This window comes from Saimiri boliviensis, chromosome 6 (assembly GCF_048565385.1).
Source record: "Saimiri boliviensis isolate mSaiBol1 chromosome 6, mSaiBol1.pri, whole genome shotgun sequence".
NCBI lineage: Eukaryota > Metazoa > Chordata > Mammalia > Primates > Cebidae > Saimiri > Saimiri boliviensis.
This window is the reverse complement of record NC_133454.1, coordinates 78,987,145-79,015,078: the sequence shown is the minus strand read 5'-3', so window position 1 is coordinate 79,015,078 and position 27,934 is coordinate 78,987,145. Positions and strand designations below refer to the sequence as shown.

The 27,934-nt window shown below is 42.0% G+C and overlaps 1 protein-coding gene across 1 annotated transcript; it reads left to right on the top strand.

Annotated features, from left to right (window-relative positions):
• TMEM41B (transmembrane protein 41B) lies at positions 1–27,934 on the top strand. Its single transcript, XM_003919822.4, has 7 exons — positions 1–509; positions 8,073–8,190; positions 12,483–12,611; positions 20,725–20,818; positions 21,413–21,517; positions 22,640–22,778; positions 25,281–27,934. Exons 1-7 carry the CDS (start codon positions 389–391, stop codon positions 25,448–25,450), a joined length of 876 nt encoding a protein of 291 aa, XP_003919871.1. The 5' UTR covers positions 1–388; the 3' UTR covers positions 25,451–27,934.

Below are 27,934 nucleotides of genomic sequence, written 5' to 3'. Positions count from 1 at the left end.
TAATTAAGGCTGCGCTTTAGCTGCCGGTGCCAGCTAGCCGCAGCCGGGTGACTTGGGTGCCGCAACTGCGCATGCTTCCCGCGGACGCGGGGCGGGGCGGAACACTGGAGGGGGCGGTCCAGGACCCTGACTCGTCTCGCGGTTACTGGGCCGGCGCGAGCGCGCGAGGCTCGGGGGCGGAACGGGGTGGGGTTTAGCCTGGGGTGGACGCTGCGGGTCTTACCTGGGCGTCGCTGTGCTCGCGGTGCTGAGGTTGTCTTGGGTGAGGAGGTCGCGCCGGAAGTGGCTCTGGCGGTGGCCCTTCGGCGTAGTAAGGAGCTTGCGACATAGTTTAGTTGTTTAGGGGGCGCGGCGCCACACTGCTCCCTCCACTTTCCTTGGTGCAGCCATGGCGAAAGGCAGAGTCGCCGAACGATCGCAGACAGGCGCTCACCACACAATCCCCGGGGGGGACGGGGCAGCGGGGACGCGGGCTCCTGCGGCGCCTGTCAGCAGAGACCACCAGAAGGGTGAGTGGACCCAGGGACCAGAGCTGGGACTGGCCCGATACATCTTTGTGCCCGGAGGGGCTCCAGAGGGGCGAGGAACCCCAGCTCGTCTCGGAGAGTTGCTAGGAAAAAGGGGGCCTGCTGGCGTCGGGGAGAGAGCATCGACCGTGGGGGAGTTGGGCTTGGGCGCTCGCGCAGCAAAAGGCTGGACACCTAGTAGGTGCGCTGTAAATGCTGTTTGAGTTGAATTCAATTAAAAGAAGGGATGACACTGGCTTGTTGACGCTCAGGTAGATTGTAAGGTAGATAATAACGACGCTAGGTAGAGCTGGAAGAAGCTACACTGTAGCATTCGTTGCGTTTTTACAGATGAATAAACTGAGGCCCAGGGTGAATATATGACTTATAAAGTCATAAAACCAGATCAATGAAGTAGCAGTTAGGAGCAAGGACTTAATACTTCCAGGTGGCAGGTACACCTGTGTTTGAGTCCCTGCTCTACTGTTTACTTTTGACCTTGGACTCGGTAACTTTCAAAAGCTCAGTATCTGAACTGTGAAATGGGGATAATAATAATATCTACTTAACAGATGGTGCGTGGGTTAAACGAAATCACGTAAAAGATTTAGAGTAATGCTTGAATATGAAGTGGGGGCTAAATAAATATTAGCAATTACTTAGTTACAGCTAAGGTCAATCATTCGAAAGTTTTTTCCCCACTGCATTATCCTTACATTGCTCACGGCTTTAGTTTTGATTTTTGCTTTCTCTTTATTCCTACTGCTTATATGATTGCAGAATCTCACGGCTTTCAATATTGTTTTAAGGAAAAAACTGTATCTAGAAACGAAATACTTTGATTCTGTGTTGGTATGGAATTGTTCTTTAAATGATTTTAAAGCTCAGAAACGAATTGATTTTAACAAGTTTGTCTATAAGTCACACAGGTGTGTTCCACCACCAGTGATGGCTAACATGAAGAACTTTTTTTTTTTTTTTTTTTTTTGAGACGGAGTTTCGCTCTTGTTACCCAGGCTGGAGTGCAATGGCACGATCTCGGCTCACCGCAACCTCCGCCTCCTGGGTTCAGGCAATTCTCCTGCCTCAGCCTCCTGAGTAGCTGGGATTACAGGCACGCGCCACCATACCCAGCTAATTTTTTGTATTTTTAGTAGAGACAGGGTTTCACCATGTTGACCGGGATGGTCTCGATCTCTTGACCTCGTGATCCACCCGCCTCGGCCTCCCAAAGTGCTGGGATTACAGGCTTGAGCCACCGCGCCCGGCCTGAAAGGAGTTTTCTTATGTCGCCCGGGCTAGAGTGCAGTGGAGTGCACTGCAGCCTCCATCTCCCAGGTTCAAGTGATTCTCATGCCTCAGCCTCCTGAGTAGCTGGGGATTATAGGCGCACACCACCATGCCCAGCTAATCTCATGATCCACCCGCCTTGGCCTCCCAATGTGCAGGGATTACAGGCATGAGCCACTGAGCTCTGCAGACTTTTTTGAGATCTCCTAGGCTCAGGCAATTCTTCTGCCTCAGCCTCCTGAGTAGCTGGATTACAGGCATTCGCCACCACGCCTGGCTAACTTTGTGTTTTTAGTAGAGATAGGGTTTATCCATGTTGGTCAGGCTGGTTGTGAACTCTTGACCTCAGGTGATCTGCCTGCCTTGGTCTCCCAAAGTGCTGGGATTACAGGGGTGAGCCCCTGAGCCCTGCACTGGCTAGACTTTTTAATCTATGTTTAGAACTCTAAACTCCGGGTTTGTTAGAATTATACCCAAGAAGGATTGTTGAATGTAATTGCCAGCATTCTCTGTTTACCAGTTTGTGTGAAAGGAGAACCTCAAAATGGAATGTCACTAGGCTTTATTGCATCCTTATAAGCTGTTTAATTGTGTTACTATTGAATGCAATGCTGGAGAAAGTTTGCCTAATTATAGAGAGTGAGGAAAATATCAAGTTAAACCTATATGTTAATTTTGTTCAAATGTCTATATACTTCATCATTCAACTATAATAAGACATGTGGCAATTACAGACATGTCCAGTCAAGGAAAACTCAGGGTAATTAATGTTCTTTAGTCCAGTTAAACACTGACTCCTGCCGGGCACGGTGGCTCAAGCCTGTAATCCCAGCACTTTGGGAGGCCGAGGCGGGTGGATCACGACGTCAAGAGATCGAGACCATCCTGGTCAACATGGTGAAACCCCGTCTCTACTAATGGTGCAAAAAATTAGCTGAGCATGGTGGCGCGTGCCTGTAATCCCAGCTACTCCGGAGGCTGAGGCAGGAGAATTGCCTGAACCCAGGAGGCGGAGGTTGCGGTGAGCGGAGATCGCGCCATTGCACTCCAGCCTGGGTAACAAGAGCGAAACACCGTCTCAAAAAAAAAAAAAAAAAAAAAAAAACACTGACTCCTTTTGCTCTTTTTTTTTTTTTTTTTTGAGACGGAGTTTCACTCTTGTTACCCAGGCTGGAGTGCAATGGCGCGATCTCCGCTCACCGCAACCTCCGCCTCCTGGGTTCAGGCAATTCTCCTGCCTCAGCCTCCGGAGTAGCTGGGATTACAGGCACGCGCCACCATGCTCAGCTAATTTTTTGCACCATTAGTAGAGACGGGGTTTCACCATGTTGACCAGGATGGTCTCGATCTCTTGACCAAAACAACATTTTTGATTCAATTGGTTTTATTACACCCTGATGGAACTTTTTGCTGATTATGCTTTCCTTTTTTAGAGCATATAACTTATGAGTGAATATAACTTGTTAGGAGGCCTCAAGATATATGCATTGGATTAGATGCAAAAATGTAATGGACAGTTTGGCATATGTTATTAGAAGATTCTGCAGAGACCTTTTCATGTTTGACCTACCTCCGATGTTTAAGTGTTTTTTTGTTTGTTTGTTTGTTTGTTTTTTGAGATGGAGTTTCGCTCTTGTTACCCAGGCTGGAGTGCAATGGCGTGATCTCCGCTCACTGCAACCTCCGCCTCCTGGGTTCAGGCAATTCTCCTGCCTCAGCCTCCTAAGTAGCTGGGATTACAGGCACGCACCACCATGCCCAACTAATTTTCTGTATTTTTAGTAGAGACCGGGTTTCACCATGTTGACCAGGATGGTCTCAATCTCTTGACCTCGTGATCCACCCGCCTCGGCCTCCCAAAGTGCTGGGATTACAGGCGTGAGCCACCGCGCCTTGCCCTAAAGTGTGTTTTTAATTCTCTGTGCTCCAAAAAATCATACATATTAGTACATCTGTGGATTAATGAACTAGAGTACTAAGAGACAGGCATGCTTGGTTTATTGTTCCATCGAAGTTACCTCTTGTACTATTTTATGATCCTATTCCTTCCTGCCATAAATTTTAGAAGTAAGATATGAGCAAATCTCCTTTTTGAGATTAAGATGAAACACAACAAAATTAGAATAGTAGGGACTAGTTGGAGTCTGGGCGTGGTAGCTCATGCCTATAATCCTAGCACTTTGGGAGGCTGAGGTGGGCAGATAGATCACCTAGGTCAGGAGTTTGAGACCAGCCTGACAAACATGGTGAAACCTAGTTTCTACTAAAAATGCAAAAATTAGTTGGGCCTGGTGGTGTACGCCTGTAATCTCAGCTATTCCAGAGGCTGAGGTGGGAGAACCGCTTGAACCTGGGAGGCGGAGGTTGCAGTGAGCCAAGATCGCAACACTGTACTCCAGGCTAGGCGACAGAGCAAGACTCCATCTCAAAAGCAAAAAAAAAAAAAGGGCCGAGCGCGGTGGCTCACACCTGTAATCCCAGCACTTTGGGAGACCGAGGTGGATGGATCATGAGGTCAGAAGATTGAAACCATCCTGGCTAACATGGTGAAACCTTGCCTCTACGAAAAATACAAAATGTTAGCTGGGCATGGTGGCACATGCCTGTAGTCCTAGCTACTTGGGAGGCTGAAGCAAGAGAATCGCTTGAACCCAGGAGGTGGAGGTTGCAGTGAGCCAAGATTTCGCCACTGCACTTCAGCCTGGGAAACAGAGCGAGACTCCGACTCAAAAAAAGAAAGAATAATAGGGACTAGTTGGAAAGCTAAATTGATTGTTTAGATTACTGAAAGTTGGAAAAGACAATTGAGTTTTTCACATAACTAAAACCTTATAGAAAACTTGCTAAATTTAATGAATAGGTAAGAATAATTTATATTTAGTATTATTGAAGCACTAACCTAAGCAATTCTTATTTCAACAGAAATTACAGGTTAATTATAAATAGATATTAAAATGCTTTGGAAATATACTTCCCATTATTTGGTTCCCTTTAGAGATGGGGTCTCACTGTGTTGCCCAGGCTGGAATCAAAGTCCTGGGCTCAAGTAATTGTACTGACACAACTTCTTGAGTAGTTGGGAATGCAGGTGTACACCACCACCACACTGGCTCAGGAATGTTTTTTTAAATAGATATATATTGCACTCTCAAGGCCGGGCGCGGTGGCTCAAGTCTGTAATCCCAGCACTTTGGGAGGCCGAGGCGGGTGGATCACGAGGTCGAGAGATCGAGACTATCCTGGTCAACATGGTGAAACCCCGTCTCTACTAAAAATACAAAAAACTAGCTGGGCGTGGTGGCGCGTGCCTGTAATCCCAGCTACTTAGGAGGCTGAGACAGGAGAATTGCCTGAGCCCAGGAGGCGGAGGTTGCGTTGAGCCGAGATCGTGCCATTGCACTCCAGCCTGGGTAACAAGAGTGAAACTCCGTCTCAAAAAAAAAAAAAAAGATATATATTGCACTCTCCTTCTTTGGGCCTCTTACCTGTAAAAGTGAGCCAGATTTTTGCTTTTCAAGCTTTAATGTGTGTGAAGATCACGAGTATTGTTAAAAGGTGGAATTTTGCCTCAGTGGAAATGTGAATTTCCAGCAAGCTTCCTGGTAATGCTGATTTGTGTGGTCTACCAAACATTCTTTGAATAGCAAGGAGCTATTTGTTTCTATTTCTCCATGTTCAACATAGAATTTGGTAATGTCTAGCCAGGGCTCCGTGGCACATGCCTGCAGTCCCAGCTACTTGAGAGGCTGAGGTGGGAGGATTGCTGGAGCCCAGGAGTTCAAGCCTAGCCTGGACAACATAGGGAGACCCTGTCTCTTGGGAGGGGGGGAAATTAGCAAAATCTTGCTAATTCCAATTGTTGTACTGAGACAAAGGATAAAATGAAGTTTATCTTTTATAGTCAAGACTTTTTGGTTGAAAGGAATAGAACTCAGTTTAAACTAAGAAAAATAGGAAGATTGTTATAACAAAACGAGAAAAAGAATATGAGAGACAATCTCACTGGCATTTATGAGCAAGAAATATAGCTAGGCATCAGGGAAAGTGGAATGTTAGGAATCAACAAGTAGGTTAGCTGTATTTCCCAGTTCTGCTTCTCTGGGTTTCTGTTCCAACCTCGCCTATTTTCTGGTACATGTATGTCTTTGGCTTACCACTTTGGCTTACTGTGGCCTCCACTCTTTAACCTTTTAGCTCCAAGTCCCAATATCCCTTGACAACCGGTATCTCCTTTAGTTCAAATTATCAAGAGAAAATCTGGTCAGCCAGTAATAATTTGTTTCTACTTGGATCAGGTGTCCAACCTGTGTTTGGAAGGGTAGAATGTAAGAATAGGGGCTACTGAGATTGGCCCCTTTATGGGACAAGGGAAGGGAGATGGGGTAGAGCAGCAATGATAGCTGTCTAATGCACATTTATAAACTTTTATGAAGAAGGATTTGCTAAATTAGTATAGTATAGGCAGTTTAATACTTTTAGGTTATTTCATAAAAGCATGTATGAAAGCCACATGGGCAGTAGTTGAATTCATTCTTAGGGAACTAAAAGTAATAAATCTGAATAATAGTGTACATATTTTTACATCCTCTTGGTATTATCAATGTATACAAGGGATAATGATAAATGTAGGCAATAAAAATTGAGTCACCCATTCCTACCTCTTTCCCAGAGAACACAATGTAAAGCTATCCTGGCCTCCACACTATTAACCAGTTCCTGACAAAACAGGAACTTTCTTCTACTCACTGTTTCCTGGATCTCATTCCATACTTTTATCTTTCATGTTATTTTTTAAAGATAATACTGAGATTACCTTTTGAGGAACTACAAATATTCTCCCACTGTTGGAGTTGCAGAGCTACCCAGAACATTTGAGATTCAAGTTTATATTCTGATGCCTTTGGTATAAAGAGAAAGTATAACATTTTTTCAGTTGCATTTGTGAATATCTATGTTCTTTTTTTTTTTTTTTTTTTTTTTAATTGAGATGGAGTTTCGCTCTTGTTACCCAGGCTGGAGTGCAATGGCACGATCTCGGCTCACCACAACCTCCACCTCCTGGGTTCAGGCAATTCTCCTGCCTCAGCCTCCTGAGTAGCTGGGATTACAGGCACACGCCACCATGCCCAGCTAATTTTTTTTGTATTTTTAGTAGAGACGGGGTTTCACCATGTTGACCAGGTTGGTCTCGATCTCTCGACCTCGTGATCCACCCGCCTCGGCCTCCCAAAGTGCTGGGATTACAGGCTTGAGCCACTGCGCCCGGCCAATATCTATGTTCTTAAACAGTTGAAGTAATTGCCAAATTACCTCATTTTTCCAAAGGAGCCATTTTGTCTATGCTGTTGGCTCCCAGTATAGAAATATGAAATTGACAGTATGTGATAAAATTTCGAGCATTTAGAACAATGTTCTTTTTTTCGCCATCTCATTCCCTAGTAATCTATACTTCAAAAAATATTACTGCCATGGAAAGTTGCCCAAGCCAGAAACTTAGATATAATCCTTTATTCCTTTCTCCTCACCCACCATACCAATCCATTGAAAAGTCCTGCTGAGACTATCTCTTGAACATATCTAACCTGTCCACTCTATCCATCTTTTCTTTCCTCACCTTAGCCAATGTGCCAAGTCACCTGCCACTCTCACCTGTGCCACTGCAATGGCCTCCTGATCTTTCTGCCTCCCCTCTCGCTTCCTTATTCCCCTTTGGTTTATCAGTAAGTCAATGATACAGATTCTGGTGTTCCACTTTTTCATACTTCTAAAATGGAGATGTCTCCAAAAGTAATGTATCCAGTTAATAAACTTCAAGTACTGTATAGTGCTTAAGTTTAATGTCACATGATTTTAGGCAAAAGTGGGCACCATTTTCTGGAAGGAAAGCATTTACAGAAATTACTTGCTGGCATGTCTTCCTTTATTTTGTTTTGTTTTGTTTTTTTGAGGTGGAGTTTTGCTCCTGTTACCCAGGCTGGAGTGCAATGGTACGATCTCAGCTCACTGCAACCTCTGCCTCCTGGGTTCAAGCGATTCTCCTGCTTCAGCCTCCCAAGTAGCTAGGACTACAGGCACCTGCCACCACACCCAGCTAATTTTGTATTTTTAGTAGAGACAGGGTTTCTCCATGTTGGTCAGAATGGTCTCCAACTCCTGACCTCAGGTGATATGTCCACCTTGGCCTCCCAAAATAATGGGATTACAGTCATGAGCCCCCACCCTGCCCAGCCATCTTCCTTTATATTTATCTTAATTATGCCTTTTTTTTTCTTCCAGAAAAATCCTGGGTAGAAGCTGGATCAGCAAGAATGTCACTCCTTATATTGGTGTCCATTTTCTTATCTGCAGCTTTTGTTATGTTTTTGGTATATAAAAATTTTCCTCAGCTTAGCGAGTAAGTATACTGAGAGATAAACTGAAAATGTTTGTTTGTTTATTTATTTATTTATTTATTTATTTATTTTAGAGATGGGGTCTTGCCGTGTTGCCCAGACTGGAGTGTAGTGGCTGTTCACAGGCGCAATACCACTGCTGATCAGCAAGGGAGTTTTGACCTGCTCCATTTCTGACCTGGGCTGGTTCACCCTTTCTTAGGCAACCTGGTGGTCCCTGGCTCCCAGGAGGTCACCATATTGATGCCAAACTTGGTGTAGACACCCAATCAGCATAGTGCACTACAGCCCAGAACTCCTGGGCTCAAGCGATCCTCCCACCTCAGCCTCCGAGTAGCTGGGACTACAGGCACGTGCCACCACGCCCAGTATGTATATTTATAAGATGAAAGTGAATTAAGGCCAAGTGCAGTGGCTGATGCCTGTAATCTCAACATTTTGGGAGGCTGAGGTAGATAGGTTGGGTCTAGGAGTGTGAGACCAGCCTGGGCAACATGGCAAAACCCATGTGGAAATATATATATGTGTTTATTTAATTTGTTTTTTTGAGACAGAGTCTCGCTATGTTGCCCAGTCTGGAGTGCAGTGGCATGATCTTGGCTCACTGTAACCTCCTCCTCCCAGGTTCAAGCAGTTCTCCTGCCTCAGCCTTTTGAGTAGCTAGGATTACAGGCGTGCGCCACCACGCCCAGCTGATTTTTGTATTTTTAGTAGAAATGGGATTTCACCATGTTGGCCAGGCTGGTCTTTAACTCCTGACCTCAGGTGATCCACCCCCCTCAGCCTCCCAAGGTGCTGAGATTTCAGGCGTGAGACACCTTACTCAGCCTGGAACTATATTTCAGGAGGCCAAAATATCCCAGAGCCGTTAAACTCTAGTAATACCACCCTGGTATAATCATAGATTAGATAAAAGACTACTAAAATGCAGTTAGACTTTCAACCAGGGCCAGCTTGATATGGTAATGGAGAACTATGAAATGTGATTTCAAGTCATCAGGAAGGTCATGTTTTCTTCAAATTGCTTTTATTCACAATTCTTTTTTTTTTTTTTGAGGTGGAGTTTCGCTCTTGTTACCCAGGCTGGAGTGCAGTCGTGCGGTCTCGGCTCACCACAACCTCCACCTCCTGGGTTCAGGCAATTCTCCTGCCTCAGCCTCCTGAGTAGCTGGGATTACAGGCACGTGCCACCATGCCCAGCTGATTTTTTGTATTTTTAGTAGAGACGGGATTTCACCATGTTGACCAGGATGGTCTCGATCTCTTGACCTCGTGATCTACCCTCCTCGGCCTCCCAAAGTGTTGGTATTACAGGCGTGAGCCACCGTGCCTGGCCTCTTTTTTTTTTTTTTAATTGAGACAGTCTTACTCTATCACCCAGGGTAGAATACTGTGGTACTTATTTTGGCTTAATGCAATCTCTGCCTCCTTGGTCAAAGGGATTATTGTGCCTCAGCCTCCTGAGTAGCTGGATTTATAGGTGTGCACCAGCATAGCTGGCTAATTTTTGTATTTTTAGTAGAGATGGCATTTTACCATGTTGGGCAGGCTGGTCTCAAACTCCTGCCCTCAAGTGATCTGCCCATCTTGGCTTCCCAAAGTAGTGGGATTGTAGGTGAGAGCCACTGTGCCCAGTCCACAACATTTTTTTTTTTTTTTTTGAGATGAAGTTTCGAGATTGTTGCCCTGGCTGGAGTGCAATGGTGTGATCTCAGCTCACTGTAACTTTTGCCTCCCGGGTTCAATTGTTTCTTCTGCCTCAGTCTCCCAAGTAGCTGGAATTACATGTGTACACCACCACACCCAGCTAATGTTTGTATTTTTAATAGAGATGGGGTTTTGCCATGTTGGCCAGGCTGGTCTTGAACTCCTGGCCTTGTCTGATCTGCCCACCTTAGCTTCCCAAAGTGCTGGGATTACCGGCATGAGCCACTGTGCCCAGCCTTGAGTTTTTTTAATTTTATATATTTTATAAGTAAGAACTTTTAGTTTATTAGGTGTCTTAGAGGACTTGAGAAAGCAGCATTGGTCCTTATACCTCTTTTTTTTTTAAGACAGGGTCTTGCTCTGTTACCCAGGCTGAAGTGTAGTAGTACAATTACAGCTCACTGCAACCTCAACTTCCTAGGCTGAAATGATCCCCTACCTCAGTTTCCCAAGTAGCTAGGACTATAGGCATGCACCACCATACTCTGCTAGTTTTAAAATTTTTGTAGAGACAGGGTGGGTGCTGGGATTACAGGTATGAGCCACTGTTACCAGCTCATACCTGTAATCCCAGCACCCACCGCGTCTATACAAAATGTAAATGTATATGGGTCAGTTACATTTTTTATCATGTAAACAATTGAGAGCTCATGCCTGTAATCATAGCACTTAGGGAGGTTAAGGTGGGAGGATCACTTGAATTCAGGAGTTTGAGAACAGCCTGGGGTCACATAGAGATCCCATCTCTATTAAAAACATTTTTTTTGAGACAGAATCGTGCTCTGTCACCCAGGCTGTAGTACAGTGGCACAATATCTGCTCACTGCAGCCCTGCCTCATGGGTTCAAGCATTTCTCCTGCCTCAGCCTCCCAAGTAGCTGGGACTACAGGTGTGTGCTACCATGCCTAGCTAATTTTTGTATTTTTTGTAGAGATGGCGTTTCACCACAATAGCCAGGCTGGTCTCAAACTCCTCTTGATCCACCTGCCTTGGCCTTCCAAAGTGCTGGGATTATAGGCGTGAGCCACAGCACCCAGCCTATAAAAAATTTTAAAACTAGGAGAGCATAGTGGCATGTGCCTGCATTCCCAGCTACTCAGTAGGCTGAGGTGAGAAGATCACTTGAACCTAGGAGATGGAGGTAATAGTGGGCTATGATCGTGACACTGTAGTCCAGCCTGGGTGACAGAGCAAGAGACCCTGCCTATAGAACAAACAAACAAACAAAAAAAATGAGCATAATATGCATGAACCACAAAGGTGATTATTCAAGACTTTCCTGCCGGGCGCGGTGGCTCAAGCCTGTAATCCCAGCACTTTGGGAGGCCGAGGCGGGTGGATCATGAGGTCAAGAGATCGAGACCATCCTGGTCAACATGGTGAAACCCCGTCTCTACTAAAAATACAAAAAATTAGCTGGGCATGGTGGCGCGTGCCTGTAATCCCAGCTACTCAGGAGGCTGAGGCAGGAGAATTGCCTGAACCCAGGAGGCGGAGGTTGCGGTGAGCCGAGATCGTGCCATTGCACTCCAGCCTGGGTAACAAGAGTGAAACTCCGTCTCAAAAAAAAAAAAAAAAAAAAAAAGACTTTCCTAAGCAAGTAATGATTCAGTTCCAAAGTGCCAAATATAGAGTAAAAGTAATAGAAAACTGTTGCAGCTTTTTTGTGAATTTTGATCTGTGATATTCAAGAAACGTTTGAACTGTGAATTTGTTACATTTTTACTTAATCTTCATTGTAAATTATTATTTAGTTTATCATAAGTATTACCCAAAATGATGTTAAATGTTTGTTTTTTTTAAAGACAGGGTTTCACCATGTTGGTCATGCTGGTCATGAACTCCTGACCTCAGGTGATCCGCCCACCTTGGCCTCCAAAGTGCTTGGATTACAGGGGTGAGCCACCACGCCCGGCTGATGTTAAATGTTTTTAATTTACTAACATCAGTGGCTCATTTCTTATATTCAATTTAAAATTTCTATCAGTGTTGGCCCTTAACCTTTGGTTTGCGTCATCCAGAACTTTCATGTATAAATTACCTGTCTCTGAATCTGCTGAGACATTAAAAAGAAACGAAGAAAAAATTTGCCTGTCTCATGAAATTATCTTAAAGCATTAAAAAATAATTTATAGCCAGGCATGATGGCTCACGCCCATAATCCCAGCACTTTGGTAGGCCAAGGCGGGCAGATCACCCGAGGTCAGGAGTTCGAGACCAGCCTGGCCAACATGATGAAATCCTGTCTCTACTAAAAATACAAAAATTAGCCGGGTATGGTGGCATGCTCCTATAATTCCAGCTACTTGGGAGGCTGAGGCAGGAAACTGGAACTTGGGAGATTGCAGTGAACTGAGATTGCACTTGGAATGAACTGAGATTGCACCACTGCACTGCAGTCTGGGCAACAGAGCAAGACTCTGTGTCTCAAAAAATTATAGACTTTTAAACTTAAAAAATTGTTAGAGTTAAGATATTATAGATCAAGGCATCAAATGATTTTGGATAAAACTGCATGTTTTGAACTTGACTTTGATATTATCTTGGCAAAATTCTGTTCTAAAATGTTTCACTTTATTTCTTCAGAGAAGAAAGAGTGAATATGAAGGTTCCCAGAGATATGGATGATGCCAAGGCTCTAGGAAAAGTTTTATCCAAATATAAGGACACCTTTTATGTTCAAGTACTTGTAGCTTATTTTGCTACATATATTTTGTATCCTTTTAACTGAAAAAAATGTTTTCTAATTTTGTCTAAGAAAAAGTTTAAAAGGTCTGGTCTTCGTTTATACATAAGTATTTTCCTTTTAAAATTTGTTACGGCAGTGTAACAATATTAAATAATTGAAAAATTAAAATGGTAAAAAACTATCACTTTAATCCTATTTCCTGAACTAATTGTTTTTATGTCTGAATATTTATTACAAGTTCTTTTGTATTCTGCTTTTTTTGCTTATTAAGCATTTTCCTTTACTGCATATTTTTAAGATATTTATTTTAGGTATTTGATTTATAGTTGTGTTCATTAACTGATGTTAGTTTTAGTTTATATAATTTTTGAATTACTAGTCACCATAGTATTTTTACAGTTCTCTTAGGATTGGAAGTATAATTTATTATTAATTTTTATAGCTGTATATTATGAATCTCTTTTGTTCATTATTTTTTTGTGTCGTTTCCTTTGCAAAAATTCTTAAGATATTTATTCAAAGGTATGAATGTTTTTCACAATTTTTGATATATATTTATTTTATAGAAATATATTTTAACTAGTCAGGAAAATAGTTTTATTTCAAAGTCCTTATGCTGTGTGTGCTTAATTTTGCAAATTGTGGACTTTAATTTTCATTTCTGATTTGCTAATATCTTTTATTCTTATCCAACCTATTTTCCAAATCTTCTCAGTTAATAAAATACATTATCTCTTGATGTTGTAAAAGTAATCATTACCTTTTGTAAACCAACTTTTTTTGTTGTTTTTTGTGTTGGAGTTTCACTCTTGTCACCCAGGCTGGAATGCAATGGTGCAAGCTCTGATCACTGGAATCTCCCCACCTCCTGGATTCAAGTAATTCTCCAGCCTCAACCTCCCAAGCAGCTGGGATTACAGGTGCCCAACACCACGCCCAGCTAATTTTTGTATTTTTAGTGGAGACAGGGTTTCACCATGTTGGCCAGGCTTGTCTTGAACTCCTGACCTCAGGTGATTCACCCACCTCAGCCTCCCAAAGTGCTGGAATTACAGGCATGACCCACCACTCTTGGCCTAAACCAATTTTTTTTTTTTTTTTTGAGACGGAGTTTCGCTCTTGTTACCCAGGCTGGAGTGCAATGGCGCGGTCTCGGCTCACCGCAACCTCCGCCTCCTGGGTTCAGGCAATTCTCCTGCCTCAGCCTCCTGAGTAGCTGGGATTACAGGCACGCGCCACCATGCCCAGCTAATTTTTAGTATTTTTAGTAGAGACGGGGTTTCACCATGTTGACCAGGATGGTCTCGATCTGTTGACTTCGTGATCCACCCGCCTCGGCCTCCCAAAGTGCTGGGATTACAGGCTTGAGCCACCGCGCCCGGCCGGCCTAAACCAATTTTTATTTTAAAAAGGCAAATAAGGCTGGGTGCGGTGGCTCACACCTGTAATCCCAGCACTTTGGGAGTCTGAGGCAGGCAGATAACGAGGTCAAGAGATCGAGACCATCCTGGCCAACATGGTGAAACCCTATCTCTACTAAAAATATAAAAATTAGCCGGGCGCGGTGGCTCAAGCCTGTAATCCCAGCACTTTGGGAGGCCGAGGCGGGTGGATCACAAGGTCAAGAGATCAAGACCATCCTGGTCAACATGGTGAAACCCCGTCTCTACTAAAAATACAAAAAATTACCTGGGCATGGTGGCACGTGCCTGTAATCCCAGCTACTCAGGAGGCTGAGGCAGGAGAATTGCTTGAACCCAGGAGGCGGAGGTTGTGGTGAGCCGAGATCGCGCCATTGCACTCCAGCCTGGGTAACAAGAGCGAAACTCCGTCTCAAAAAAAAAAAAAAAAAAAATATATATATATATATAAATTAGCTGGGCGTGGTGGCACGCACCTGTAGTCCCAGCTACTTGAGAGGTTGAGGTGGGCAGATCACCTAAGGTCAGGAGTTCAAGACCAGCCTGGCCAACTGCAGATGGCAGGTACCTGTAGTCCCAGCCACTTGGAGGTGGGTGGAATTGCTTGAAGTGGGGAGGTGGAGGCTGCAGTGAGCCAAGCTTGTGCCACTGCACTTCAGCCTGGGCAACAGAGCAAGATTCTGTCTCAAAAAAAAAAAAAAAAAATTTGGAATAATATTATCAGGGCTCATGCCTGTAATCCCAGCACTTTGGGAGGCCAAGGCTGGCAGATCACTGGAGGTCACGAGTTCGAGACCAGCCCGGCCAACATGGTAAAACCCTGTCTCTACTAAAAATACAAGAATTAGCTGGATATGGTGGCACATGCATGTAGTCCCAGCTACTCGGGAGGCTGAGGCAGGAGAATCTCTTGAACCTGGGAGGTGGAGGTTGCAGTGAGCTGAGATCTTGCCACTGCCCTCCAGTCTGGGCAACAAAGGGAGAGTCCGTCTCAAAAAAATTCTTGATATAGACCCAAAATCATTGAAAGATTAAAATTTAGCAGGGTCTTGAAGAGGTATTTATATACTGTGGTCATAGCAGCAACATTCACAATAGCCAAAAGGTATAAGAAACCCCATGTCCTTTGACAAGTTAATGAATAAACAAAATATAATATATACGTACAATGCAGTATTACTTGGCCGTAAAATGGAATGGCCATAAAAGGTAATAAATACTGATGCATGCTACAGCCATGGATTAACCTTAAAACATATTAAGTGAAAGAGGCTAGGCACAAAAGGGCGAATATTGTATTATTCCACTTACATGAGATAGTTAGAAATGAGCAAATTCTTTGAAGAAAAGACTTCAAAGATACCTTTGTTTTTGTTTTTTGAGACAGAATTTTGCTCTGTCGCCCAGCTGAGTGCAATGACATGATCATGGCTCACTGGTACCTAAACCTTCTGGGCTCAAATAATCCTCCTGCCTCAGCTGGGACTACAGGAATGTGTGTGCCAGCACACCTGACTAATTTTTTGTATTTTTTTGTAGAGATCAGATTTCACCATGTTGCCCAGGCTGGTCTCGAACTGGAACTCCTGGGCAATAATATTGTAAAATATTTAAGTATGTGGAAACATTTTAGATAATATTAATAAGAAATGTATAGTATATTTTTTATATATTTACTTTAAAATATATTTTAATAGTATGTAAAGCACAAATCAGTAATTGTGTTGGTGTTATCGAGAACCAAGATTTTTCAGTATAAGAAAAGAGAAATCTAAAGCCGGGCGCGGTGGCTCAAGCCTGTAATCCCAGCACTTTGGGAGGCTGAGGCGGGTGGATCACGAGGTCGAGAGATCGAGACCATCCTGGTCAACATGGTGAAACCCCGTCTCTACTAAAGATACAAAAAATTAGCTGGGCATGGTGGCACGTGCCTGTAATCCCAGCTACTCAGGAGGCTGAGGCAGGAGAATTGCCTGAGCCCAGGAGGCGGAGGTTGCGGTGAGCCGAGATCGCGCCATTGCACTCCAGCCTGGGTAACAAGAGCGAAACTCCGTCTCAAAAAAAAAAACAAAACAAAACAAAACAAAAAAAACAAAAAAAAAAAAAAAAAAGAAAAGAGAAATCTAAACAGAAAGTTAAGCCCAAGTCACATTCCTATGCAAAGGAAGCATAGTTTTGACTACTACTATAGGTAAAGGACAGAGCATAAACTGCCCTAAGGATCCAATAGGCAAAATTTAATAAACGGTAGATTCTACAAATGATCTGTATTCTTCAGTAAATTGAAAGGAAGAAACAAAAACAAAGACCCTACACTTAAGTGATGTATTGAGCAAGTACTTTGTGTGGACCTTCAGACTCTGATTAGACTAGTCTTTATGACAATAAGGAATTATAGTTCATTTCTTGAAGTCTGACAGTGGTATCATATTTATGATAAAAAGAGAAGGAATTATTTTAATTATATTAAAATAATTGCACATTGAAAAATATGGATTTTTATTTTATTTATTTATTTATTTTTGAGACAGAGTCTTGCTTTGTTGCCAGGTATCAGGTTGGGGTGCAGTGGCGCAATCTCAGGCTCACTGCAGCCTCTGACTTCCGGGTTCTTCTAGTGATTCTCCTGCCTCAGCCTCCTGAGTAGCTGGGGATTACAGGCACCCGCTGTCATGTCCAGCTAATTTTTCTATTTTTGTAGAGATGGGGTTTCACCATGTTGGTCAGGCTGGTCTTAAACTCCTGACCTCAGGTGATCTGCCCACCTCACCCTCGCAAAGTGCTGGGATTACAGGTGTGAGCCACCTCGCCCAGGCTTATTTTTATTTTATTTATTTAATTTTGAGACAGAGTCTTCTTCCTCTGTCGCCCAGGCTGGAGTGCAGTGACTGACACAATCTCAGTTCACTGCAATCTCTGCCTCCGGGGCTCAAGTAGTTCTCCGGTCTCAACTTCCAGAGTAGCTGGGACTACAGGCGCATGCCACCACGCCTGGCAGATTTTTGTATGTTTATTTATATTTATTTATTTATTTATTTATTTTGTGGCTGTTGTTTTCTTTTGTTTATTTTTGAGGTTTTTGTATTTTTAGTAGAAATGGGGTTTCACTGTATTGGTCAGGCTGGTTTCGAACTCCTGAATTCAGGTGATTCACCTGGCTCTGCCTCTCAAAGTGCTGGGATTACAGGCATGAGCCACCGCACCTGGCCTTTTTTGTTTTGTTTTGTTTTTTTGAGACAGAGTCTCGTTCTGTTGCCCAGGCTGGAGGGCAGTGGCATGATTTCAGCTCACTGTAACTTCTGCCTCCTGGGTTCAAGTGATTCTTGTGCCCCAGCCTCCTGAATAGCTGGGATTGCAGACATGAGCCACTGTGCACAGCTAATTTTTGTATTTTTAGTAGAGACGGGGCTTGACCATGTTGACCAGGCTGTTCTTGAACTCCTAGCCTCAAGTGATCCACCCTTAGCCTCTCAAAGTGTTGGGATTACAGGCATGAGCCACCGTGCCCAGCCTGAAATATGTTAATATAGGACATTATAACATTAGTTTCTTTACTTTTATATGTGTATGAAACTATCCATAATATGATCTTAACCCAAAAAGTGTGTGTATGTGTGTGTGTTTTGTTTTTAACGGAGATACCTAGGAAACGAGTGGAAAATTTAATGCTGATGACTCAAAGAGTTTCGAGTTATTGGTACTATATGTGGTTGATAATTGAAGCCATGGAAATTGCCAAATTTATCAAAGGAAAGGGAAAGTGCAGCTAACAGAATGTTAGAGAAATTTCATATTTGAAGGCAAAGAGAAAAAAGAAAAACCAGGCCGGGCACGGTGGCTCAAGCCTGTAATCCCAGCACTTTGGGAGGCCGAGGCGGGTGGATCACGAGGTCAAGAGATCGAGACCATCCTGGTCAACATGATGAAACCCCATCTCTACCAAAAATATGAAAAACTAGCTGGGCATGGTGGTGCGTGCCTGTAATCCCAGCTACTCAGGAGGCTGAGGCAGGAGAATTGCCTCAACCCAGGAGGCGGAGGTTGCGGTGAGCCGAGATCGCACCATTGCACTCCAGCCTGGGCAACAAGAGCAGAACTCCGTCTCAAAAAAAAAAAAAAAAAAGAAAAGAAAAACCTAAAGAAGAAATTACTTGTAATATAGAAGAAAACTTACAGTTCAGTGAAGCCATGTTTCATGCAGGATGAAGCCTAATCCTATGTAGGGATCACTGAAAGGTGATATTGATAAAAGGTTATTAATATTGGCTGTGAGGAAGTTTCAGTGTCATAGTGGATAGGTAAAGCAGGTTGCAGGGAACAAGGAGAAAATCTCTTCTGAGAAAGTGAAGGTGAGGAGCAATAGCTGGATAGGATATCTTGGTTGAGGAAAGCCTAGATTTGTAAGTTACAGGCAACCGAGTGGTTTTATAGAAGAGAGATCCTGTGAAGGAGAACAGAGTTGAAGGTGAAAAAACAAATGAGAACATGAGTAAAATGGTAACTAGACAAAAAGGAATAATGAATAAAGATAGAAATTTTAAATTAGGCTGGAGAGATGTTGAGGGAATTAACTTTGACTTGTGAGTAAATCATATTAGAGGGGGAAAAAGGAGGTTTAGACCAAAACTGGGAATGATAGAAAAGTTAAAAAAAATTTCTATTTTTTTTTAGACTGAGTTTTGCTATAGCGCAGTCTTAGCTCACTGTAACCTCCCAGGTTTAAGTGATTCTCCTGCCGCTGGGCGCGGTGGCTCAAGCCTGTAATCCCAGCATTTTGGGAGGCCGAGGCAGGTAGATCACGAGGTCAAGAGGTCGAGACCATCCTGGTCAACATGGTGAAACCCCGTCTCTACTAAAAATACAAAACATTAGCTGGGCATGGTGGCACATGCCTGTAATCCCAGCTACTCAGGAGGTTGAGGCAGGAGAATTGCCTGAACCCAGGAGGCGGAGGTTGCGGTGAGCCGAGATCACGCCATTGCACTCTAGCCTGGGTAACAAGAGCGAAACTCCGTCTCAAAAAAAAAAAAAAAGAAAGAAAGAAAGAAATTAAGTGATTCTCCTGCCTCAGCCTCCTGAGTAGCTGGGATTACAGGCATGCACCACCATGCCTGGCTAATTTTGTATTTTTAGTAGAGAGGAGGTTTTTCCATGTTGGTCAGGCTGGTCTCGAACTTCCGACCTCGGGTGATCCACCTGCCTCCACCTCCCAAAGTGCTGGGATTTATAAGCATGAGCCACCATGCCCAGCCAAAAATAATTCTTTATTTTATTTATTTATTTATTTTTTTGAGACAAAGTTTTGCTCTGTCACCAGACTGGAGTGTAGTGGCGTGATCTCAGCTCACTGCAACCTCCGCCTCCCAGGTTCAAGTGATTCTTCTGCCTCAGCCTCCTGAGTAGCTGGGACTACAGGCACATGCCACCATGCCGGGCTAATTTTTGTGTTTTTAGGAGAGACAGGGTTTTCGCCATGTTGGCCAGGATGGTATCAATCTCATGACCTCGTGGTACACCTGCCTCTGCCTCCCAAAGTGCTAAGATTACAGGCGTGAGCCACTGTGCCCAGCCAAATCTATTTCAAACACAAGATTTGTGGCCCGGGCATCATGGCTCATGTCTGTAATCTCAGCACTTTGGGAGTCCAGTGTGGGAGGGTTGCTTGAGCCCGGAGTTCAAGAGTAGCCTGGGCAACATAGCCAGACCTCATCTCTACAAATAATAAAATTGATGTAGTGACATGCATGCCTGTGATCCCAGCTACTCGCAAAGCTGATGTGGGAGAACTGCTTGAGCCTGGGCAGTTGAGGCTGCTGTGAGCCATGATATGCCACTGCATTCCAGCCTGGGCAACAAAGCAAGATCCCAAAAATAAATAAGATATGTGACTTTTACTATGTAACTTTTACTATATTTTGTAATTTCTTATTTTCATATTTTTTCCCTCTTGTAATTCCTATTCATTTAAAATGACTAGTGAATTTAGGTAAATATTCATAATTAACTTAGAAATAATTATATGTGGCCGGGCGCGGTGGCTCACACCTGTAATCCCAGCACTTTGGGAGGCCGAGACAGGTGGATCACGAGGTTAAGAGATCAAGACCATCCTGGTCAACATGGTGAAACCCCGTCTCTACTAAAAGTACAAAAATTAGCTGGGCATGGTGGCGCATGCCTGTAGTCCCAGCTACTTGGGAGGCTGAGGCAGGAGAATTGCTTGAACCCAGGAGACGGAGGTTGCGGTGAGCCGAGATGGCGCCATTGCACTCCAGCCTGGGTAACAACAGCGAAACTCCGTCTCAAAAAAAAAAAAAAAAAGAAAAGAAAAAAAGAAAAAAAAAATAATTATATGTATATGATTTCCCTGAAAATATTTGGGAATAAAATGTATTAGAGGAGCATTAAAAGATTATGGAAGACCTTTTCTCTTTTGTTTTTTCCCTTCCCCAAAGTGCCCATTTCCTCTCTATCTAGAACACATTGGATTTTTGTCTAGGAAACCTTTTAGCAACACACACTTACTAGTATATATGGTACTGTTTAGTTAATGGTCAACTTAGAGGCACTACAGCTCAAGAGTTGTATATTTTTTAAATGTTTGAATATTATTCATTACATGATAATTTCTGTATTTAGACTTTTTTTCCTGAAATGTTACATTTGTCTTTTAAAATTCACTTAATTATGTTCTAATCCTTAACTTAGAAGTTACCAGCTTGCAAACATTTGCTATTCCAGGCTCCATATTTCTCAGTATACTCTCAGGGTTTCTTTATCCCTTTCCACTAGCCTTATTTCTTGTTTGTTTGGTAAGTATAAAAAAATAAAATTGGGAGACTGAAAAAAAAAACAATAGAATGATGAAGATGATAATGATAGTTTAATACCACTAGTCTATGTAAGAGTAAACTTACTAGTTTAAGAGGAGTTCATGTTAAAGTCCCTCCACATGGAAGTGTTATAATTTGTTTTCCCCCTAGAACAGACAAGTTATAGACTTAGTTGCATTTATAAACTGTGTTTTAGCTTTTCTTTCCTATTGGGTTTTGTAACTGGTACAGTCCAAAGAGTGTTGGTGAGCACACTGAGTTAAGTCCCAAGGCCAGAGGTGGTGTTTTCAAGCTTAGAAATTGGTGGGGAGAAAATTGGCTCCTGAAATTTTATTCTTAGGTTAAAGCCTAGCATTAATTATTTGGATATAGTCACTAGGTGTAGTCACAAGTGCCAGTTTGTTTTAGCCAATCTCATATGAGTTATAATTTGGTCTGAGAAAGTCCAATAGGTGTCATGCAGAGTGCCCTCCCTGCCTCTGAAAGAAGTAATGAGCTTTTATTCAGGTGAATATATCCATGTGAATAAGATGGAAAAATGCAAAATGCTTATGGCTTCTTGTTGTTTTCCAGTGTTCTGGACTTGGTGCCTCTTTTTGTTACATGCTTTCCTATTTAGTCGGGAGACCAGTTGTATATAAATACCTAACAGAAAAAGCAGTAAAATGGTCACAGCAGGTAAACATGTATTTTTAAATTATTTGATATAACTCTTTGTTAATTGGGAGGTCAGTATTTAGTCCCTACACGAATTAACTACATGTATTAACCCAACATAAATTAACTCCTAAGCTAACTCAATTAATAAGAATTATCTTCTGACCAAATAAAAATAGGTGGTAGGCAAATATGAATGTTAATAATATTTAATACAAATGTTTTAAACCTGTGATGGTAATTTTAATTCTTTTGTTTTGTTTTGTTTTGTTTTGTTTTGAGAAGGAGTTTCACTCTTGTTACCCAGGCTGGAATGCAATGGCGCGATCTCGGCTCACCGCAACCGCCGCCTCCTGGGTTCAGGCAATTTTCCTGCCTCAGCCTCCTGAGTAGCTGGGATTACAGGCACGCGCCACCATGCCCAGCTAATTTTTTGTATTTTTAGTAGAGACGGAGTTTCACCATGTTGACCGGGATGGTCTCGATCTCTTGACCTCATGATCCACCCGCCTCAGCCTCCCAAAGTGCTGGGATTACAGGCGTGAGCCACCACGCCCGGCCTAATTTTAATTCTTTATGCTAGTTAAGTTCAATCAGTGGAGAAGTCAAAGTGTCAATATAAAGGCATACACATAAGATACCTGTTTTATGTGGATGCAGCATGCTGTGCATGTTATCAAAAAACTTGTATCTGCTAACTCCTAATGCATTTTTTTTCTTTTCTTTTTTTTTTGAGATGCAGTCTCGCCCTGTCACCCAGGCTGGAGTGTAGTGATGCAGTCTTGGCTTACTGTAACCTTTGCCTCCTGGGTTTAAGCAATTCTCGTGCCTCAGCCTCCCAAGTAGCTGGGATTATAGACATACACCACCATACCTGGCTAATTTTTTGTATTTTTAGTATAGACAGGGTTTCACCATGTTGGCCAGGCTGGTTTCGAACTCCTGACCTCAGGGTGATCCACCTCAGCCTCCCAAAGTGCTGGGATTGCAGGCGTGAGACACCACCTGCCTTTTTTTGGATCATTTCTATTGGGTATACTCTGAAGTATCAGGAATGAGAATTTGAAATAAGGTGTTTATATTAAGCAACTTATTTTTGAAGTTGTCCTTATCTGATGCTAATTCTTTTCTTTCTTATGACAGGTTGAACGTCATAGAGAACATCTCATTAACTACATTATATTTTTGAGAATAACACCATTTCTGCCTAATTGGTTTATTAATATCACATCTCCTGTGATAAACGTGCCATTGAAAGTTTTTTTTATTGGTACTTTTCTAGGTAAGGTCTTGCTGTGTGTGAGCTGTGTGCACATCTAACAGTGTCCAGCTGGACTAGATTGCATGCATGTTCTCTGCAGATATGCCAGTATTATCTAGAACTCTTAGGCACAAAGCCTGGCTGTATAAATAGATGCTCAGAAGTGTTTGTTGCATTATGTTGATTTAGGTTATTTTTGTGTCGCCTCTTTAAAGAGGAGCACTTTTTACTCTATATCGTCTTAATAATACAGGGTTAAGCAGGACCTTTACCTCCAGTTGCTCTAAGTAGAGAGGAAAAAAAAATTTGCCTTTTTTGAGTAATTTTCTCCCGTGTGTTTTCTTTTTTTTAAATGTTGCTTTGGCAAAATATTTCCTTTGTTTTCTAATCAAGTATTAAAATGTTAAACTTGAATTTTCAGTAAAGAAGTGATCCTTTTTTTTTTTTTTTTTTTTGAGATGGAGTTTCTCTCTTGTTGCCCAAACCGGAGTGCAACCGTGTGATCTCAGTTCAGTGCAGCCTCACCTCTGCCTTCTGGGTTCAAGCGATTCTCCTGTCTCAGCCTCTTGAGTAGCTGGGATTATGGGCATGGGCCACCACGCCCAGCTAATTTTTTGTATTTTTAGTAGAAATGGGGTTTCACCATGTTAGCCAGGCTGGTCTTCAACTCCTGACCTCAGGTGATCCACCTGCTTCCCCCTCCCAAAGTGTTGGGATTACAGGCATGAGCCATCATGCCTGGCCCTTATTTTTCCTTTTATTGAAACCAGCATTGGTTCTTTGTAGGAGTGTTTTGCATTTCTTTCCAATTAGAGTTGAATTGTTTCGATGTCAAAAAATGAGCTGATTTCTTACATATTGAATACCTATTAAAGCTTAAGTTAATACTTGTAAGAACATATGTTTTTGAAAAGAAAAACCAAAATCAATTATTTATTGCTATTTATTGACAAACTTACATCAGCATGGAGAATTTTTAATTTTGTTAAATGTCATATCCATAGAATCTAAAGAGAATTTTTGTTTCCGTCTCCATTTTACAGGTGAAATCCAGATATTTAATTTCAGCTTTGGCTAAAGTAATTTTTTTCCATTTGTTTTGATTTCTTTTTTCTTTTTTTTTTTTTTTTTTGAGACGGAGTTTCGCTCTTGTTACCCAGGCTGGAGTGCAATGGCGCGATCTCGGCTCACCGCAACCTCTGCCTCCTGGGTTCAGGCAATTCTCCTGCCTCAGCCTCCTGAGTAGCTGGGATTACAGGCACGCACCACCATGCCCAGCTATTTTTTTTGTATTTTTAGTAGAGACGGGGTTTCACCATGTTGACCAAGATGGTCTCGATCTCTTGACCTTGTGATCCACCCGCCTTGGCCTCCCAAAGTGCTGGGATTACAGGCTTGAGCCACCGCGCCCGGCCATTTGTTTTGATTTCTAATGAAATGCAATCATTCTGTATGTACTTTTGTATATACTGCTCTTTTTACTCACACTTTGAGTATCTTTCCGTGTTACATCTCCTACTACTTCAAACTATCTGTCAGGGATAAATGACAGTCTACTCAACCTTATTTTTGAACATTAAGATTGTTTCCAGATGTTTATTTTATACCTCATAGACATTATTATTTCCTAAACTTGAAATTACTAGAATGGAGCACATTTTTTTTTTTTTTTTCTTTTTGAGACAGGAGTCTCTTTCTGTCACCCAGGCTGGACTGCAGAGGCACAATGTCAGCTGACTGCAACCTCCGCCTCCTGGGTTCAAATGATTATTTCTTCTGCCTCAGCCTTCTGAGTAGCTGGGATTACAGGTATGTGCCACCATGCCCAGAAAATTTTTGTATTTTTAGAAGAGACAGGGTTTCACCATGTTGGCCAGGCTGGTCTCTAACTCCTGACCTCAAGTGATCTGCCAGCCTTGGGCTCCCAAAGTGTTGGGATTACACGCATGGGCCATGGTGCCGAGTCTTTTTTTCTTTTAAGGTTTTCTATAGGCTGGTTGCTGTGGCTTACGCCTGTAATCCCACCACTTTGGGAGGCCGAGGCAGGTGAATTGCTTGAGCCTGGGAATTAGAGACCAGCCTGGGCAATATGGCAAAACCCTGTCTCTTGACAAAAAAATACAAAATTGGCTGGGTGTGGTTGCACACACCTGTAGTCTCAGCTGCTCAGAAGGCCAAGGTGGGAAGATCACCTGAGCCTGGGGAGACTGATCCTGCAGTGAGTGGTGATTGCGATGCTGCACTCAAGCCTATGTGACAGAGTCAGACTGTCTAAGGGGGAAAAATAACATTTTTGATAAATGTAAAATTCTCTGGGTACTTTTCTTGAGTTTTTAAAATATATTATACTTGAGGTGATTATGAAAGATTGAATTCTTTATATGGAAATAAATGAGCTTTAAATTCTTATTTTTTTTTTTCTAAAATGAAATAGCTATATTAAGAAACTTTATGCACACAGAAAATTTTAATTTTTAAAAACAATTGGTGGTTTTTACTGCATGTTTTTATTTTTTATTTCAGGTGTCGCACCGCCTTCTTTTGTAGCCATTAAGGCAGGAACAACACTGTACCAACTTACAACAGCAGGGGAAGCTGTTTCCTGGAACTCAATATTTATTCTGATGATCTTGGCTGTTCTTTCTATTCTGCCAGCCATCTTCCAAAAAAAACTAAAGCAGAAATTTGAGTGAAAAAAATCATCTGATTTTTAGTTTTGCTGTCATCACCATCTCAGGATTAACAGGTGCATCCATTTATGTTTTTAAATCACCTCTTCAGTAATTAAAACAAGGAGTTTGTAAAATAAAATTTCCTAGCAGAGTTAAAATAAAACATTTAAGTGACAAGGGGAGAAGAAAGTAAAAATGGAAATTGGTATACTATGAAAAGTGCTATCGATAGTTAACATAGACATCTTAGACATCTTCTAAAATACTATACCAATGGTAGCTATAGATAATAGTAGTGTGGTAGGAAATTGTTGATCCAGCTAATTCATCCAATTTAATATTTTTCTCTTACTGTTAATAACTGAAATAGCTATTTTTTAATTCTAGATCTACCCACCTCAATCTCCCGTAGTGCTGGGATTACAGGCATGAGCCACCGCACCTAGCCTGGTATTGATAATTTATACTCAGATAATTCATTACAGTTCTTTAATATTTCAAAAGGGGCTCTAAAAAGCAAACACTCAAGAGTATGTAGTTTTTAGACATTAAGTTATTTTATATTTTAAACAGTGGCAACAAAACAAGTAGTTAAATATAGTTTATTTGTTCCAATGACTGTAAATTTTGCCTCCTTTATTAATCTGTTAAGGAATATATTTAATATTATGTAATTATTCTTTTTATGCATGAAACACCTAAAAAAAAAAAAAGCCTTCTGTTTCTATTGATGGCTTTTTTCTTTGGAGCTGTTTTTGATTACTTATTGCAGTTTTCCAATTTTGTTTTTTTACTTTTTCTAACTCACAAAGTAAAATTAACTTCTCACATGGCAACTACTATATTTAAGTAGTCCTGGAAGGCTGGGCGTGGTGGCTCACGCCTCTAATCCCAGTACTTTGTGGGTGCCGAGGCGGGCGGATCACGAGGTCAAGAGATCGAGACCAACCTGGCCAACCTGGTGAAACCCTGTCTCTACTAAAAAGACAAAAATTGCCGGGCGCGGTGGCTCAAGCCTGTAATCTCAGCACTTTGGGAGGCCGAGGCGGGTGGATCACGAGGTCGAGAGATCAAGACCATCCTGGTCAACATGGTGAAACCCCGTCTCTACTAAAAATACAAAAAATTAGCTGGGCATGGTGGCGCGTGCCTGTAATCCCAGCTACTCAGGAGGCTGAGGCAGGAGAATTGCCTAAACCCAGGAGGTGGAGGTTGCGGTGAGCCAAGATCGCGCCATTGCACTCCAGCCTGGGTAACTAGAGCGAAACTCCGTCTCAGGAAAAAAAAAAAAAAAAAAAAAGACAAAAATTAGCTGGGCGTGGTGACACGCACCTGTGGTTCCAGCTACTTGGGTAGCTGAGGCTGAAGAATCTCTTGAACCCAGGAGGTGAAGGTTGCAGTGAGCCGAGATTGCACCACTGCACTCCAGCCTGGCGATAGAGCAAGACTCCGTCTCAAAAAAAAAAGTTCTGGAAAATGAAAGTGCTTTTTGCTGCTTGGTTAATGGGTAATGCCCTTGATTCCTTGATTCTTGAATATAGCTAATCTAAAGTACTCTTGTCAGTTTTACCTTCACCCACAACTGTCAGTATGTTGAAAAGTACTTTAGCTGTGTGAAATCCTTGTATGTTTTTATTTTGAGAGGTATAATCATCCTCAAAGCCTGTTTTTACTACATAATGTGGACTGATTCATTATTTTTTCTATCACAGTATTAACAGATGGATTTTATTGTAAATACAAAGAAAATATATAGATTATTATAGTATTCTTATGTCATCTGGCCTTTTGTGTGAGATTATTTATTATTTCTAGCAAGGCTTTCTTTCTTATTGCCCAGAGACTGAGTGATGAATCTTTTGTTATTTTTACAAATAAATTAAAACATAGCCTTTTTGGACAAATTCGCTAAATATTACTGTATAAAATGTAATTGGGTAAATTTTTCTCAGAATTTTAAAAATAAAAGAACTTAGACTCAGTAGAAGTGTCACTATTTACTCCAGCGTGTGTAAATTGTATTTACTCTATTCTCAGAGTGTATTTCCTGTCCTTACCAGTGATTCTTTCCCTTTGCTAATTTTTTTTTTTTGGTAGAAAATTGTAGCTGCAACTTTAGGTGGGGTGTATTTTCTTCTAAGAGAATAGACAGTTTTTCTGGATTCATCATTATTGACTGTCAAGAAAGGACCCTTCAACAGGCTGTACCCACAGTGCAGTTGATGGCCTGTCTTTATGGATTCACAGACTTGGCCTGATGCTACATGTAAATTCCAGCTTTGGCTTGACAATTATATGGTAACAGCCACATGAAAGCAAACATCTGTGATGCATAGACAAGCAGGCTAAGTAGAAGTTGACATGCTGAGAAAGTGAAACTGTTCTTTCTTAGTTAATGGTCTTTCTCTGGAGCTCTGTTACTTTGAGTATAATATTTCCATGACTCTTAGTAAATGCAAGCTAAAATGTAATAATAAATAATAAATTGTATTGGAGAAACCTAAA